General features: G+C 35.6%; 1 protein-coding gene across 1 annotated transcript; it reads right to left on the minus strand.

The window, feature by feature from the left end:
• Positions 1-12,367: 12,367 nt before the first annotated feature.
• Positions 12,368-13,471, minus strand: LOC126719763 (GDSL esterase/lipase At3g48460-like). Its single transcript, XM_050422283.1, has 2 exons — positions 12,871-13,471; positions 12,368-12,462 (listed from the first exon to the last, which is right to left on the minus strand). Exons 1-2 carry the CDS (start codon positions 13,469-13,471, stop codon positions 12,368-12,370), a joined length of 696 nt encoding a protein of 231 aa, XP_050278240.1.
• Between the last annotated feature and the right edge of the window lie 1,279 nt (positions 13,472-14,750).

Below are 14,750 nucleotides of genomic sequence, written 5' to 3' on the forward strand. Positions count from 1 at the left end.
TTGGGTGTTGCTGATATTCCTAACATCAAACTCTTGAAGAAAAATGCTATGAAGTTTCATAAGAATTTAAGCAAGTTTCGATGTGAAAAGAATGATTTGATTGCTAAGCTCAATGAATCTAATAAATTGGTTGAGAAATATAAGAATCTTGCTGAAATTTCTCTTGAAAAGCTGAAAGAGTTTGAATGTCTGAATATGGACTTGGATGCTAAACTTGTTTTGTCTAACAAACTTGTTGATGATCTTAAATGTGAAAATGAATCTCTTAAGATGCATGCCAAGTGTTTGATTGCTGAACCTGTTGTTAAAAATGATGAAAATATCTGTTGCAATCATGTTGTGGTACCCGATTTTGTGCCTATTGTGTGTTCTACCTCAAAGGACAAATCAGTGTACATTCCTCCACATAAAAGGAATCAAAAGGTGGAGAGAAAGGCTCTTAAGCCTAAGCCTCTGTTTAGGTCCCATCCTAAGGAATTGAGTGGATCTAAGTTTGTTCCTAATTGTCACTATTGTGGTGTGATTGGTCATATAAGACCTCAATGCCCTAAGTTAAAAAGAGAACAAACTCATGTTGCTAGATCCCTTCCTAAAAGGCCTAGTGGACCTAAACCCATTGTTTGTCACCATTGTGGTACCTTTGGTCATTTTAGACCACATTGCTCTAAGTTTCAAGCTCTTAAAAGAATAAAAAGAAAAGAGAAACTTGAGCTGTTTAGAAGGAGTGCTATGAAAGCAAAACCGGATTTAGGGGAAAATTGTATGTTGTTGAAACAAGTTGTTAATGCTCTTACCTCCTTATCTATGTGCATCTCCGGTTCTCATTCTTCCAACCCTCGTCTCACTTCTCTTAAGACACTCATTCCAAAAAATCATTTCGTTTGGATGAGGAAGGGTTCCTATGGTTGAGATTGTGCTCTTTTGGTCCTTGATCTAATTCTTTCGATCTTTGTAGGACCCTTCATGCATTAGATGCTTCATTTTCATGCATTTGTGCATCATGCATCTCTTTATATGCATTGTTTTGTCTTTGTTTTGATCTTACTTTTATGTCTTTGTTTTGTATTTGTAAAAATCTAAAACCACATAAAAAGTGAAAAATTCAAAAAGTTTGATCGTATATGTTTGAGCACTTTTCACATGTGAGTTTGGCCTAGTACTTTCATACTAATGGCGTAGTGCATTTACGAGCTTAGCTTGTTATGTATGCACATATATCTTTGTGGGAGAAATCCTGAAATCTATGTGTGATTGTTATAAATAGATCTTCAAGCTTGTGATAAATGATTGGTCAATAGTCTTGTTTGTCTTGATACTTGCATAGACTTGTGCCTATATATCTTCCCACTTTTATTTTCATGTTTTTGCAAATAGAGCTCACCAAGTGTAAATCTCAAAATGAAAAAGAGATTATAAGCTGCAAAAGTCTGTCGCACATACTATTATTTGACTAAGAAAAAGGGAATGCGATTTTAAATTGAAATATATGGTGCTCAAAAAGCCAAAGGCTAAATCACAATGTTGAAATATCAAAAATTTCAAGCACTAATCTCAAAAGGAGATGTATTATCGAAAAATGATCAAATGTCATGAATTATGCAGAAGCCAAATGAAAAGCTTCTAAATTTTCTAATCATTCTCTTGTGGGAGGTCATATATGCTCATTTCTATAATTGAGATAGACTACTTGATTTCGTATCAGTTGTGTATGACTTGATTGAATTGATCATTGAAACTTCACTCTAGTCTAAGGATTATTTCACACTTGATCCACACACACAACACACAAGTTTAATGTTCAATGAATGCCTATTTCATTTGTGTGGTTGTACATGTTCAAATGTGATGTGTGTGTGCTCAACCATATGTGGATCAAACCAAAAAGATTTTTTTTGTTCTTTTTGTTTGCTTTTGGAAGTGATTTGTATCACCTATGTTTTTCAAGTTGTTTTTGTGTGAAAAACATGTTTTCTGGGTGTTTTCGTGACCCATTTCATATGTAAGCTCAACTAGGAGTTAAATGGTCCAAATCTCATGTTTTTTAACTTTGTATAGAGAGTTTCGTGACTGTTTCATGAGTATCTCACGAATAAGGCTTACCCGCGAAAAATTTCGCAAGTACTTTCGCGAAAATTCCCAGATCAACTTTTTAAAGGGCATTTTGTGGGACATTTGTTTTAAACTTCTCCCATCTTCTCCCAAACCCCTATTTTAATGCTTTAACATCAAAACCCAACTAATTTCAAGTGTTTTACATTTCATAAACATATCTAAGGTAATCTTTAACTCTTTTCTTCTATATTGATCCTTAGATTATGTTTTTTGGGGTTTTATGTTCATAGTTGAGATTTTCTCAAATGGGAGTTGGAAAACTTAATTTTTGTCAATCTTTTTTATTGGGCTTTGTTTTAAATGATGATTTGCTTTGGATGTTGGCCCCTTGTGGCAAAAATAACATGTATTTAGGCAAGATTTTCATATGTTCTTGCATTGTTTAACATACATGTGTAGTGTGTGCACTCTAAATGCTTGATAAAATGCCCAAATGGCATTTTCTCGTTGTTTTGGACTCCAATGAGTACCAAACTTTGGGGATCACCGTAATTATTCATGTTTATCATGTTTTGATCATTGGTGGTGTGTTTTATGCACTTTGCCCCGTGAGTGCTTATTCATGCATTAGTTATGCATTTCACATGCATACTAGATGCACCTTTGATGCATACACTCTAACACTTGACATGTTTTGCACTTCTCTCATGCTAGTCAAGTCTTTTTAGACCTTTTAGCACTTAACATGTTCTTGTGTCTTTGTCATGCCTAGGTTTACATCATGTTCCATCATCCTTAGCATGTCAAGTTCTTTGTGCTTTGTAGCATTTTTTTTTTTATGTTTTTGTCTTATGTTTGAGCTTCATTTTCTCATTCATCTTGCACCCCTCATTTATCATACCCTTGCTCATATCTTCTTTTCTTTCCCTCATTCCTCTTAATTGTTTTGTTTATTCGTGACAAAAATGGGGAGAGAATACCGGAGAGTATACAAGTTTGTATCGTCATTTCTATATGACTCACGTGCACACTCTTAAGGGGAGCAATTCTACCTCGTGCACATTCGTAGGGGGAGAAAGCTATAGGGGAGATGCATATACTAAGGGGGAGAAGTCATTTTCCTTGTTTGTTTTTGGTTTATATTACACTTGTGCCCTAGTAGAATCTTGTTCCTAGATGCATATACTTCATGTATTTTGCATTGGTCGAGTGTTGGACATGCATTTATCCTTATGCTATTGTGCTTTATTGATTGCATGTTCGGATGATCATTTGCTTTGCTATATGATCATTGTAGTCATTTCCATTTGACTGTCATGTGTTTGATCAAGTTGTTCATATGTTTCACAGCATGTTTACTTGATCGCATTTTACTTGTTACATTATACTTGTCCTTTTATCACTTGATTTACCTTGAGGGTCTAATGTGTTTTGTGCAAGTGTTTCAAGTTACAGGTATATATGTTCCAAGTGCTACACAGCTTCTAAATTTAGGTGTGAGTGAGTTTTGCCATTATTCCTAAACTCACGTTTAAGTCTGGAGTCTGTTATAGGGTGTTTTGTCACGAAATAGCCAAAGGGGGAGATTGTAAAGTTGTGATTTACAACTATGTTTTATGTTAGTTTTATTCCATGACAAAAAGTATTGTAATTGCTCTAATTTTGTTCCTTGTATTTTGTGGGATTTTATTATATTGGGTTTAGTATTAAGTTGGTGAAGACTCAATCTTAAATGAAGAATCAGTGGATTTCGTGAGAAGCTCGCGAGAAGCTAAGCCGCAAAAGAGCATGTAAGGAGCACATGACTAGAAGCTAAAGAGTCATGCCAAGTTGTCGTTTTCGCGAGTGTCTCGTGGGTAAGGCCTTCCCGCGAGACAGTCGTGAAACATTTTGCCTGGAGGATTTTTATGTGTAAATTTCTTACCCTTCACCCATACTATATATACCCTCATTACCCACAAATGTAAGTGAAGCCATTTAGAGAGAAAAACCCTAGATAGGTTTTCTTCAACACACACACCCATCTTTTTGAGAAAGAGCTACTCATCCTTAGTGAGAATTAATTGTAGCCTCTTCTCCTTCCCTCTCCCATTATCATACCTTGAGAGGAGATTTGTACCCAAACACAATCCACACCTTTTCAGAGTGTAGTGAGTGTTTTTGGTGTTGCTGGGAAGCATTGGAAGATGCCAAGGTTGGAGGATGCAACATGGAGCTTGTTACGGGATCCGGAGAGCTAGACAAGACACGGTTCCGAGAAGCCTTGTTGGAGTAGGAGCTTGGAGGGCTTAGGTACAGAGGGTAGATTAGGCTTGGAGAGTCTCTTATTCACCCATGTATCCCAACTGATTGTCTAGTGTATCAATTACTACTTGGAGGGCGGCAAAGAGGTTTTTCACCGAGTTCTTCGGTTTCCTCTTCGATAACACGTCTCGGTGTTATCTGTGTTTGCATCTCTCTTCCCTACTCCTGTTCATTTCATTTTACTGCTGTGTTACTCTAAATATGGATTAAAGTAGCTCTTGTGTTTGTATGCTTATGTTTACACTATTCCGCACTTAGTATTAAGTTAGTGTAAAATCAACCAAGCCGTAATTTGAATTGGGGATCTAAACAAGCTCTTGTGTTTTCAACACATTTTCGAGCTTTCATATTTCAACATTGAGAGTTAGCCTTTGGCTTTTTAAGCATCATACATTTCAATTTTAAAATGTCACTTTCCCTTTTTCCTAGTCAAATACTAGTATGTACGACGGCTTTTGCAGCTTTGAATCTCTTTTTCATTTTGAGATTTACGTTTGGTGAGCTCTATTGCAAAAATATAAAAATAAAGGTGGGAAGATATATAGGCACAAGTCTATGCAAGTATCAAGACCATCAAGACCATTGACCAATCATTCATGACAAGCCGGAAGATCTATTAATAATAATCACACATAGTTTTCAAAATTTCTCACACAGAAAAATGTGCATACATAACATGCTAAGCTCGTAAATGCACTACGCCATTAGTACGAAGGTACTAGGCCAAACTCACATGTGATATGTGCTCAAACATATATGATCAAACTTTTCGAAATTTTCACTTTTTATGTGGTTTTGGATTTTTACTCATACAAAAAAACATCAATAAAGTAAGATCAAAAACGAAAACACAAACAATGCATATAAATAGATGCAAGATGCGTAAATGCATGACAATGAAGCATCTAATGCATGAAGGGTCCTACAAAGATTGAAAGAATTAGATCAAGGACCATAAGAGCAAAAGCTCAACCATAGAAACCCTTCCTCATCCAAACGGAACGATTGTTTAGAATGAGTGTCTCATGCGAAGTGAGACAAGGGCTGGAAGAATAAGAACCAGAGATGCACATTGACAAGGAGGTAAGAACATCAAAAAAAATTCCAAGAACTTACCATTTCCCCCCAAATCCGATTTAGCTTGCAAAGCACAACTTCCAAGAAACTTAAGTTTCTCTTTTCTTTTGATTCTCTTAAGAGCTTGAAACTTAGAGCAATGTGGTCTAAGATGACTAAAGGCACCACAATGATGACAAACAATGTATTTAGGTCCACTAGGCTTTTTAGGGAGGGGTCTAGCAACATGGTTTTGTTCTCTCTTCAACATGGAGCATTGAGGTCTTATGTGACCGATCACAACACAATGGTGACAAGTGGGAACAAAATTAGATCCATTCAAATCCCTAGGATGAGACCTAAATAGAGGCTTAGGCTTAAGAGCCTTTCTCTCCACCTTTTGATTTCTTTTATGTGGAAGAATGTACACCAATTTGTCCTTTGAGGTAGAACACACAATAGGCACAAAATCAAGTACCACAACATGATTGCAACATATATTATCTTCCTTTTTAGCAACAGGTTCAGCAATCAAACACTTGGCATGCATCTTAAGAGATTCATTTTCACATTTAAGATCTTCAACTAGCTTGTTAGACAAAACAAGTTTAGCATCCAAGTCCATATTCAAACATTCAAACTCTTTTAGTCTTTCAAGAGAATGTTCAGCAAGTTTTTTATACTTTTCAACCAATTTGTTAGATCCATTGAGCTTGGCAATCAAATCATTCTTTTCACAAATGAACTTGTTGAAATTCTCATAAAACTTCTTAGTCTTTTTCTTTAAGAGTTTGACATTTGGAATATCAATAACAACACCCATAGATTCATGTAACATATCATCACAATTATGAGGATTAACACCCATAGAGGCATTTTCACAAACACATGGCATGTTACAATCAACAACATCCATAGAAGCGTACAAAGCACTATCCATGGCAATACACACAAGGGGTCAAGGATCACACTTAGGTAATGAAACCAAATCAAGTGTACCCGCTCTGATACCAATTAAAAGCTCAAAAATGTGTTAAAAATACAAGAGCTGTTTAGACCCCCGATTAAAAATTACGGCTAGATTGCTTTTACTCTAACTCATCTAAGTGCGGAAACAAGAGAAAATGAAGCGCAATCAACCGATACTACTCTAGTGCATAAACATGAACAACAAACATAAAAGTAAAGCACAAGAGTAAGGGAAGAGAGAATGCAAATACAAGATAACACGCCGATGTGTTATCGAAGAGGAAACCGAAGTACTTGGCGTAAAACCTCTCTGCCGCCCTCCAAGCGATAATCGATCCACTAGACAATTAGTTGGGATACATGGGTTAGCAAGAGACCCTCCAAGCCTAATCTACCCGATGCATCCGCCAAGCCTCACCTGCTTCTTTTGGCAATTCCCTAAAGCTTCCCAAGCTCCAAAACACTCTCTACACTCTGAATAGATGTGGGTTTTGTTTGGGTACAAATCTCCTCTCAAGGTATGACAATGGAAGAGGGAAGGAGAAGAGGCTACAATGATTTCTCACTAAGGATGGGTAGCTCTCTCTAAAAGATGGGTGTGTGTGTGTTGTAGAAAAACTATCTAAGGTTTTTTTTCTCTGAATGGCTTCCTCTACATTTGTGGGTAATGAGGGTATATATAGTATGGGTGAAGGGTAAGAAAGTCACACATAAAAATCCTCCAAGCAAAATGTTTCATGACTACCTCGGGGGAAGGCCTTACCCGCGAGACACTCGCAAAAACAACAGTCTGGCACGACTCTTCAGCTTCCAGTCATGTGCTCCTCACATGCCCTTTTCGTAGGAACCCTTCTCGTGAACTTCACGCGAGCTAGTTGCGAAATGCACTGATCTTCAATTAAACTTGAATCCTTACCAACTTAATACTAAACCCAATACAATAAAATCCTGCAAAATACAAGGAAATAAATTAAAGCAATTACAACACTTTTTGTCATGGAATAAAGCTAACAAAAAAACATAGTTGTAAATCACAACTTTACATTCCCAAACTCACATTTAAGTCTAGAGTTTGTTATAGGGTATTTTGTCACGGAATAGCCTAAGAGGAAGATTGTAAAGTTGTGATTTACAACTATATTTTATGTTGGCTTTTTCCATGACAAAAAGTATTGTATTTGCTTTAATTTTTTTCCTTATATTTTGTAGGATTTTATTGTATATGGCTTAGTATTAAGTTGGTGAAGAATTGAGTTTGAAATGAAGAATCAATGCAATTTCGCGACTAACTTGTGAGAAGAGTATCCCGCAAAAAGAGCACGTGAGAAGCACATGCTGGAAGCTGAAGAGTTGTGCTAGCCTGTCGTTTTTGCGAGTGTCTCGTGGGTAAGGCCTTCCCGTGAAGTACTCGCAAAACTTTCTGCCTTGCGGATTTTTAAGTGTGACTTTCTTACCCTTCACTCATACTATATATACTCTCATTATCCACAAAATATGTAAAGAGGTCATTTAGAGAGAAAAACCCTAGATTGGTTTTCCACAACACACACACCCATCTTTTAAAGAGAGAGCTACTCATCCTTAGTGAGAAATCATTCTAGCCTCTTCTCCTTCCCTCTCCCATTGTCATACCTTGAGAGGAGATTTGTACCCAAACATAACCCATAAATTTTCAGAGTGTAGAAAGTGTTTTGAAGTTTGGGAAGCTTTGGGGATTTGCCAGAAGAAACTTGTAAGGCTTGGTGGATGCAATCGGGCATATTGCGGGATCTAGAGAGTTAGAGAAGACAAGGCTTTGTTAAGTCAGATGGTAGTAGGAGCTTGGAGGGCTCAAGTACATTGGGTAGACTAGGCTTGGAGGGTTTTTTGTTATTCTGTACTCCAACTTTATTTTCCAGTGGATCGATTTACTGCTTGGATGGAGGTAGAGAAGTTTTTCACTGAGTTCTTCAGTTTCCTCTTCGATAACATGTCTCGGTGTTATCTTTTGGTTGCATCTCTCTTCCCTTACTCTTGTACTTTACTTTTATTGTTTGTTTTTCATGTTTATACACTAGAGTAGTTATCGGTTTATTGCGCTTCATTTACTTTTGTTCCGCATTTAGATAAGTTAGAGAAAAATCAACCGAGCCGTAATTTTTAATTGGGGGTCTAAACAAGCTCTTGTGTTTCACACAATTTGGAGCTTTCAGGGATGATATGCCATGATTGAATGCTTTAGATGCATGTTTAAGTGTGTAAGAGTCAGAATAACATGTTAAAAGACCCTTTAATGAGATTAAGATTTGGAACACAATGAGTGGAGGCCGACCCAAAAGTTAGGTGGGGTTGGGTGCTTAAGACCTTCCCATCCCCATGCCTAAACTACAGACACGTGCTCTGGTAAAGATTAGTCCTTCCACAAGAGCACTATATTTATGATTCTTAGACATAATCTAGGTGGCAACTCTATTTACACCTCTGTCATGGTCAACCCAAGGCCAAAGCATACTTCCCACGATTTTTAGGGAAACCTAAAAGCCTGTCACATGGGCTTGCGCCCACAGTCATGAATTTTTTTAGGGGGAGGGTTTGTATATGACATGATTGAAAAATTTCTTCAATGAAGGAGTGGTACTGGAATATATATATATATATATATATATATATATATATAATAAAAAGGAGATGTAGCTATAGTTTCCATTTATTTGAAAATTTTGTATGTTAGATCACCAAGGAGGTTAAATTTTGTTGGGTTATAAATTGACTCCCGTTAATTAAAACAACTATCAAAGTTGATTAATTAGGTCAACTTACATACAAATCATGGAGGCACATACAAATCACAAAATGAACTAAGTGTAGTGAAAATTACATTGACACGGTGATTTGTTGACAAATGGGGAAACCCTTTCACAAGGCAAAAAGCCCATTAGGTGATTTTCAAGTCACCACTTCCAAGAATCACTAATCAAGAATCAAGTGGTTACAAGTATAAGGAATCTTACCACTGCCCTATACTATCCCAAAATACCGACCTACAGTTGAACTTTTACTCCAATACCTAATTGAACTTAATCATGTAAAGACTTCTTCCCTGTTTGCATAAATCCTAGTACATGAGTAACTTCTTTGCTCGAATCCAAGTACATGACTAACTCCACACCAACTCTTTGATTGTTGTAGATGCAACAGCTTCACATAGAAACACCACTAAGATCTCCAATGGTTGGAGCTAGAGATTTTGCTTGGTTACAAAACCCAAAGGTGCACAAGAAATGCAGCAAGATCTCTTTCTTCTATAGGAGGAGTCTAGGGTTTTAATAAGAAAACCTTATGGAGCTTTCTAGGATTAGGGTTTTCTTTCTCCTTGCCTCCCTATTTATATAGGATCTTAATGGGCCTTTTAATGAGTTCTCCTATTCCTGTTAGGTTTACACAAACCTTGGGCTCTCCAAATCTTATTAGGATTATACAAACCCATAAACAAATAGCCCCTTAGAATAAAATGTTGTTGCCTATGTCTTGAAATCTGTTAGCTCAAAAGATCGAGATTTATCGAGCTAGGTATCGAGTTTCATTAAATCTCGATAGATCGACAGATATTGAAGAGGTATCGAGACCAACAAATTCAGTTTTTCTTGAGTAGTTCTTGAGCAATCTTTATGTCTTCAATGAAACCACTTGTCATGATAATCTTGAACCCACTTAGATCTACCCAATTACAAGTAATATGCGTTTTGTCGTAGGATATGCCAATACACAATATATATATATATATATATAAATATGACCCTAACAAATTTAATCTCTAACCATTGATATTGAACCCTTCTTTTACATTGTTATTTTGTTGTGAAATTTGAATATGTAGAACAAGCTTTTTTTTGGGGGGGGGGGGGGGGGGGGGGGTGGGGAGGGGGTGCATGTTATCCCATTAGATTATAAAATCTACCAAAGTTGAAACTATCTATGATTGGTGTAGATTTTGGAGCGTAGATATGTCTTCTCCAGCTATCGCTTCAACCCAAAGATGTTTGTAAAAGCTTTGCAAGAGATTCTTTATGTTGTCTTGCTCTGAGTTCCCTACCTTCAATTTGTCATCTCCTCCCTTCAATTGTAACATTTTCTAGATGCCTTTTTTTTTTTTTTTTAATAACATATTGGTAAGCAATCTCAGTAAGTATAAAAGAAATTACAAATTACAGTCTCCTGTCCAGGGCCGACTCTACCCAATTAGTAACAGATGCAATTGCCTAAAGCCCCCCCAAATTTGAACCAATAAGTATATTTTCATCTCTATAAGAATATTAATTAAGGCCAAAAAATAAATCAATGCATCAAAATTATACTTCTTATTAAAGAAAAAATAAATAAAAGCCTTTTGTGGGAGTAGAATTGATTATCACTCATATATATCAATGAAAAAACAAGGGGTAAAAAACTCTTGATGATCAGTGCTCTTGACACTTCAATCTCTATGTGGGAGTTTAAGAGTTTATCACTTAAGTCTCTCATACTGCACAAATAGAAAAATCTCCCTTTCTCTCTCAATAACTAAACAAAGCAAAACTAAAGACTAAAATAAAAAATGCCCAAACAAATCAAACTCAAACCTTAGAGTTTTATACTCATTGCTAGAAACTATCATTCTCTCCATTAAAATTCTCTGCAGTGGCTTGAAATTTGCTGTGCTTCAAATCTTTTCTCCCTTCAAGTTTAGCTTTAAGCTCTCGCTCCATTTCTTTTTTCTCTTTAAGCTATTAAAATTTTGTTTTATCATGGAAGTGGAAAGAGACAAAGAGGAGACAGAGTATAACACTGTCACCCACTCACCCTTTTATTTCTAGTCTTTTATTATTATTTCTATTCTCTTCATAAACTTATCACATAACAACTGAGTGAGCCAAGTGATGTACAAGACTTTTGCTCTATAACTTATAAGTTATCACACATATTGCTAATTTGATGTATATCACATCAATCCATTTTTTGTTAGTGATATTAATTTATTGAATAATGTAATAAATTAATTTTTAATTGTGCAAGTTTAGATTATAAAGCAGTCACAATATTAGTATATTTGCAAGTTTGCTATTAGTAAACTTGGTTTTATTATTCCATGCTTAAGATTTTTTTTTTAATTAATTTATAATTTTATATTATGAATCATGTTTTATTTATTTATAAGTACTTCCTCATTATAAATGTCCACATATGAAAAATTAAAATAAAAAGTTGAAAAAGAAATTCAATCTAAAAAAGTATGTATGGATAAATTTGTTACTAATATGTAAATATGAAAAATGCCCTATTTAAAATCATCACCTCAGGCCATGAAAGCTGATGATCCGACCCTAAGTGTACAGTAAAAAGTGAAGTCCTGGTTCAAGACCCTAGGTACTTGTGTAACATTTAAATAATAACATTAATAAGGTAAAAAGACAGTAAACTATCTTGAAACAAGAAATATTATCCAACTCTACGACTGCCACCATTGGGAGCCTACTACTAATCTACCTCGCAACATTAGGCATCTGCCATTAGATATTTATTACTAAAAATAGAACTAGTAGGCCAATGTCAGACATTCTAATATTGGCCTTTCTTCTTCTTAATCAGATCTGCAAATGATGGTGTACAAAAGCCTTGGTTGAAGAAGAGATCAGAGAGGTGTAAATGCATATTTTCAGTCAAGTGGACCCCGTCAAAGTTAATATGGGTGCTGGAGTTCTTGCAATTAGAGGTGCCAAAAGCTCCACAAAGGAGGTTTGGTTGATAGTTGAATGGTCCTCCCCCAACTCCACAACATGCCTTGAAGGGTTCGTCAAACTGGTATTGTGTGTGCTTTTCCAATATTGTTGTGAATGCTTTGTAGAAATCAATATATAGGATCATAGAATCTTTGTATTGGGTTCGAATTTCATCCAACCTCTTCTGGAGAAGATTGTTGTGACCTTTTATTACCGAGTTGGCACTCGCTGAACACCCATTTTGATCACGATCATTTGAGGGAGATGTTACCAACTGCAATGGAAGGCACCCTATTGGTGGTAGCCCTTGAACCACAAGGAACTTTGCCCCCTTGTCCAATAGCCCCTATCAAAAGAAAGCAAGCTTAATATGACTATTCCAACATTAACTTCACCATAACATTCATCCTTTCTCATATATGCAATGCACCAATTTGTGAAAAGAGTCTTGGTCAAATGTTTAGATTGGAAGAACTCATTGAGATACTTTTTTCCCCTCTCTAACAAGCTAAGGCTATATGCTACATTCTTTCTTTTTTTGTAATATTATGCTTCTTGGAATAACAGTTAAATGATTAAATTCATCATTTTTTTTAATCAATTTAAGCTTTAGATATAAATGGTAGTTTATCAATGCTTACCAATGCAAGTGTGCAGATGTGATTAACAGCTTGCTCTGTGAATTGCTTATTGGCAATAGCAAGGCCAATGGAAGAGGCAAAAAGACGAGCATAGTCATTGCCACCAATCTAACCTATCCAAAAGAGAGCATTCCCAAGCTCTGATTTGCATGCAGCCTCATCTTTTCCCTGGCATTCTCTCTCCCCAACAAATTTATGGAACCAATCAATTTGAGTTAAGATACTCTCTGGATTTGGTTTCCACATAAGGGGATTACCGAAATTGAAATGACTAAAGAGATTACTTGAAAGAGCCGTCGATCCGGCTACTGCAAAGTTTGCACCACCTGAGAAGTTTGCGGGAGAGCCTTTATAGGCTGACAAGTGGGATATGTTGAGAGCTTCACATAGGAAATCAATGACTAAGCGGCCATTAGATAGTCGATAACCAGATAACTTTGAATTCTCTGATGAGCAATATGGGGACCAAGCGTCAGAGAATAAAGTGCTAATGAAGGATTTGAGATCACCCAAGTTGTGAGCATTTCCAATGTCTGTGTCTGAGTCACCGAAAGCATAAACCTTATTGAAGCAACCTTTGAAATCAAATTTTGCTTGGGAACCAGCAGGAGGTGGCGTGCTTTCATGGCTCTTGTTGTGAGCATATGAAGGAGACAAGGATAACAAGAGGATGAAGCATGCAATTTGAAGAAACAAGTACTTGGAGTTTTCCATTTTGTGACTCAAAGAAGGATCTTGTTTGTTTGTTTGATTGTAAGAACTAAATGGTAGAGTAAATGAGGTATTTATACTTGGCACCTCTCCCTTGTGGGATGGTAGCTCATTGAGGCATTGTATGAACCTCCCAACCTTTAGGAGAGCAAAGATGATCTTTGTTTTACTTGGTCATTATCCAATGTCACAAAACTTACATTTTTGAGTCTTGTGGTGTAAATTTGATTCCCTATAAGCCTAACAATGCTTGGGAACTCAGCTTAATTGTTGTTTGCAAAACCGATCTCTCCTAGACACGTTGTTGGAGATTTAGATCCTGATTTTTCAAAATTAACTAATTTTAAACCAACAAATTAGTTAACCAAATATTTTGGGATGTTCAATTTATGGTTAACTAGCTCGTAACCTCATACATTTGCATAAGATACATTTACAAATAAGCATAATTAAATGAGTATTAAAATTTTACCAAATTTATATATAATATATATATAAATATAATATATATATATATATATAATGTTTGTATATTTGAAAATATAAAATAGCTATTAGTAAAATAATTACAACTTTGTTTGAATTAGATGTAAAAAATCGTTGAAATTGTTATCCATGAAATTCTCAACTTTAATGTGTCTAACCACTATTTAATTTGTTTTATAATAATAATTAATCAACGATGGTATTTTTTTTATGGTTTTTTAATTTTGATTCTATGGTTTTCTCATTTGATAACTCATTTAGCACAGAAAATTAAGAAAATTAAATTAGACTTAATTTTTGTAGTGTAGTAAATAGTTGCACCAAAATTAAGAAAATTGAATGGAACACATGACATAAAATTAGACTACTATTTGAGATCTAATTAGATTTATCTTAGCTTTGATAAGTACAAACCAATATTGGTAAACAAATATGTTAGGTTCTAAAGACTTAGGAACTAATGTATTTAGAACTCTAATGTGTATTGTTGGCAAACCATGATTAAAACAGGTTGTTTAGTCTTATTTAAACTTGCTCAAAGTTGTGTCTTTTATGTAAAGTTAGATTCAAGCTGATGCAGAATTGATAGTGCATTTCGGCCTGGCTCGATCGATCGAAGCTTAGGCTCGATCAATCGAAAATCGGGCAGAATGCGTTTTTCTACAAAATTCCAACTCAGCCCTAGTTCATTAAAACGTTTAGGGTTTTATGTTTTTTCCCTAAATATATAAAGAAAATCCTAGCCACGTTTTAGAAGTTGCTCATATTACAGTTTGTGTAAATCTCTTGTGAGATC

This window comes from Quercus robur, chromosome 3 (genome assembly GCF_932294415.1).
Source record: "Quercus robur chromosome 3, dhQueRobu3.1, whole genome shotgun sequence".
In the NCBI taxonomy this organism is placed as follows: Eukaryota; Viridiplantae; Streptophyta; class Magnoliopsida; order Fagales; family Fagaceae; genus Quercus; species Quercus robur.

Coding starts and splice junctions, on each gene's coding strand:
- LOC126719763 (XM_050422283.1), bottom strand. CDS start 13,471: ATGGAAAACTCCAAGTACTTGTTTCTTCAAATTGCATGCTTCATCCTC. Junction 12,463..12,870: donor GAATGCTCTCTTTTGGATAG/GTTAGATTGGTG, acceptor TTCTTTTGATAG/GGGCTATTGGACAAGGGGGC.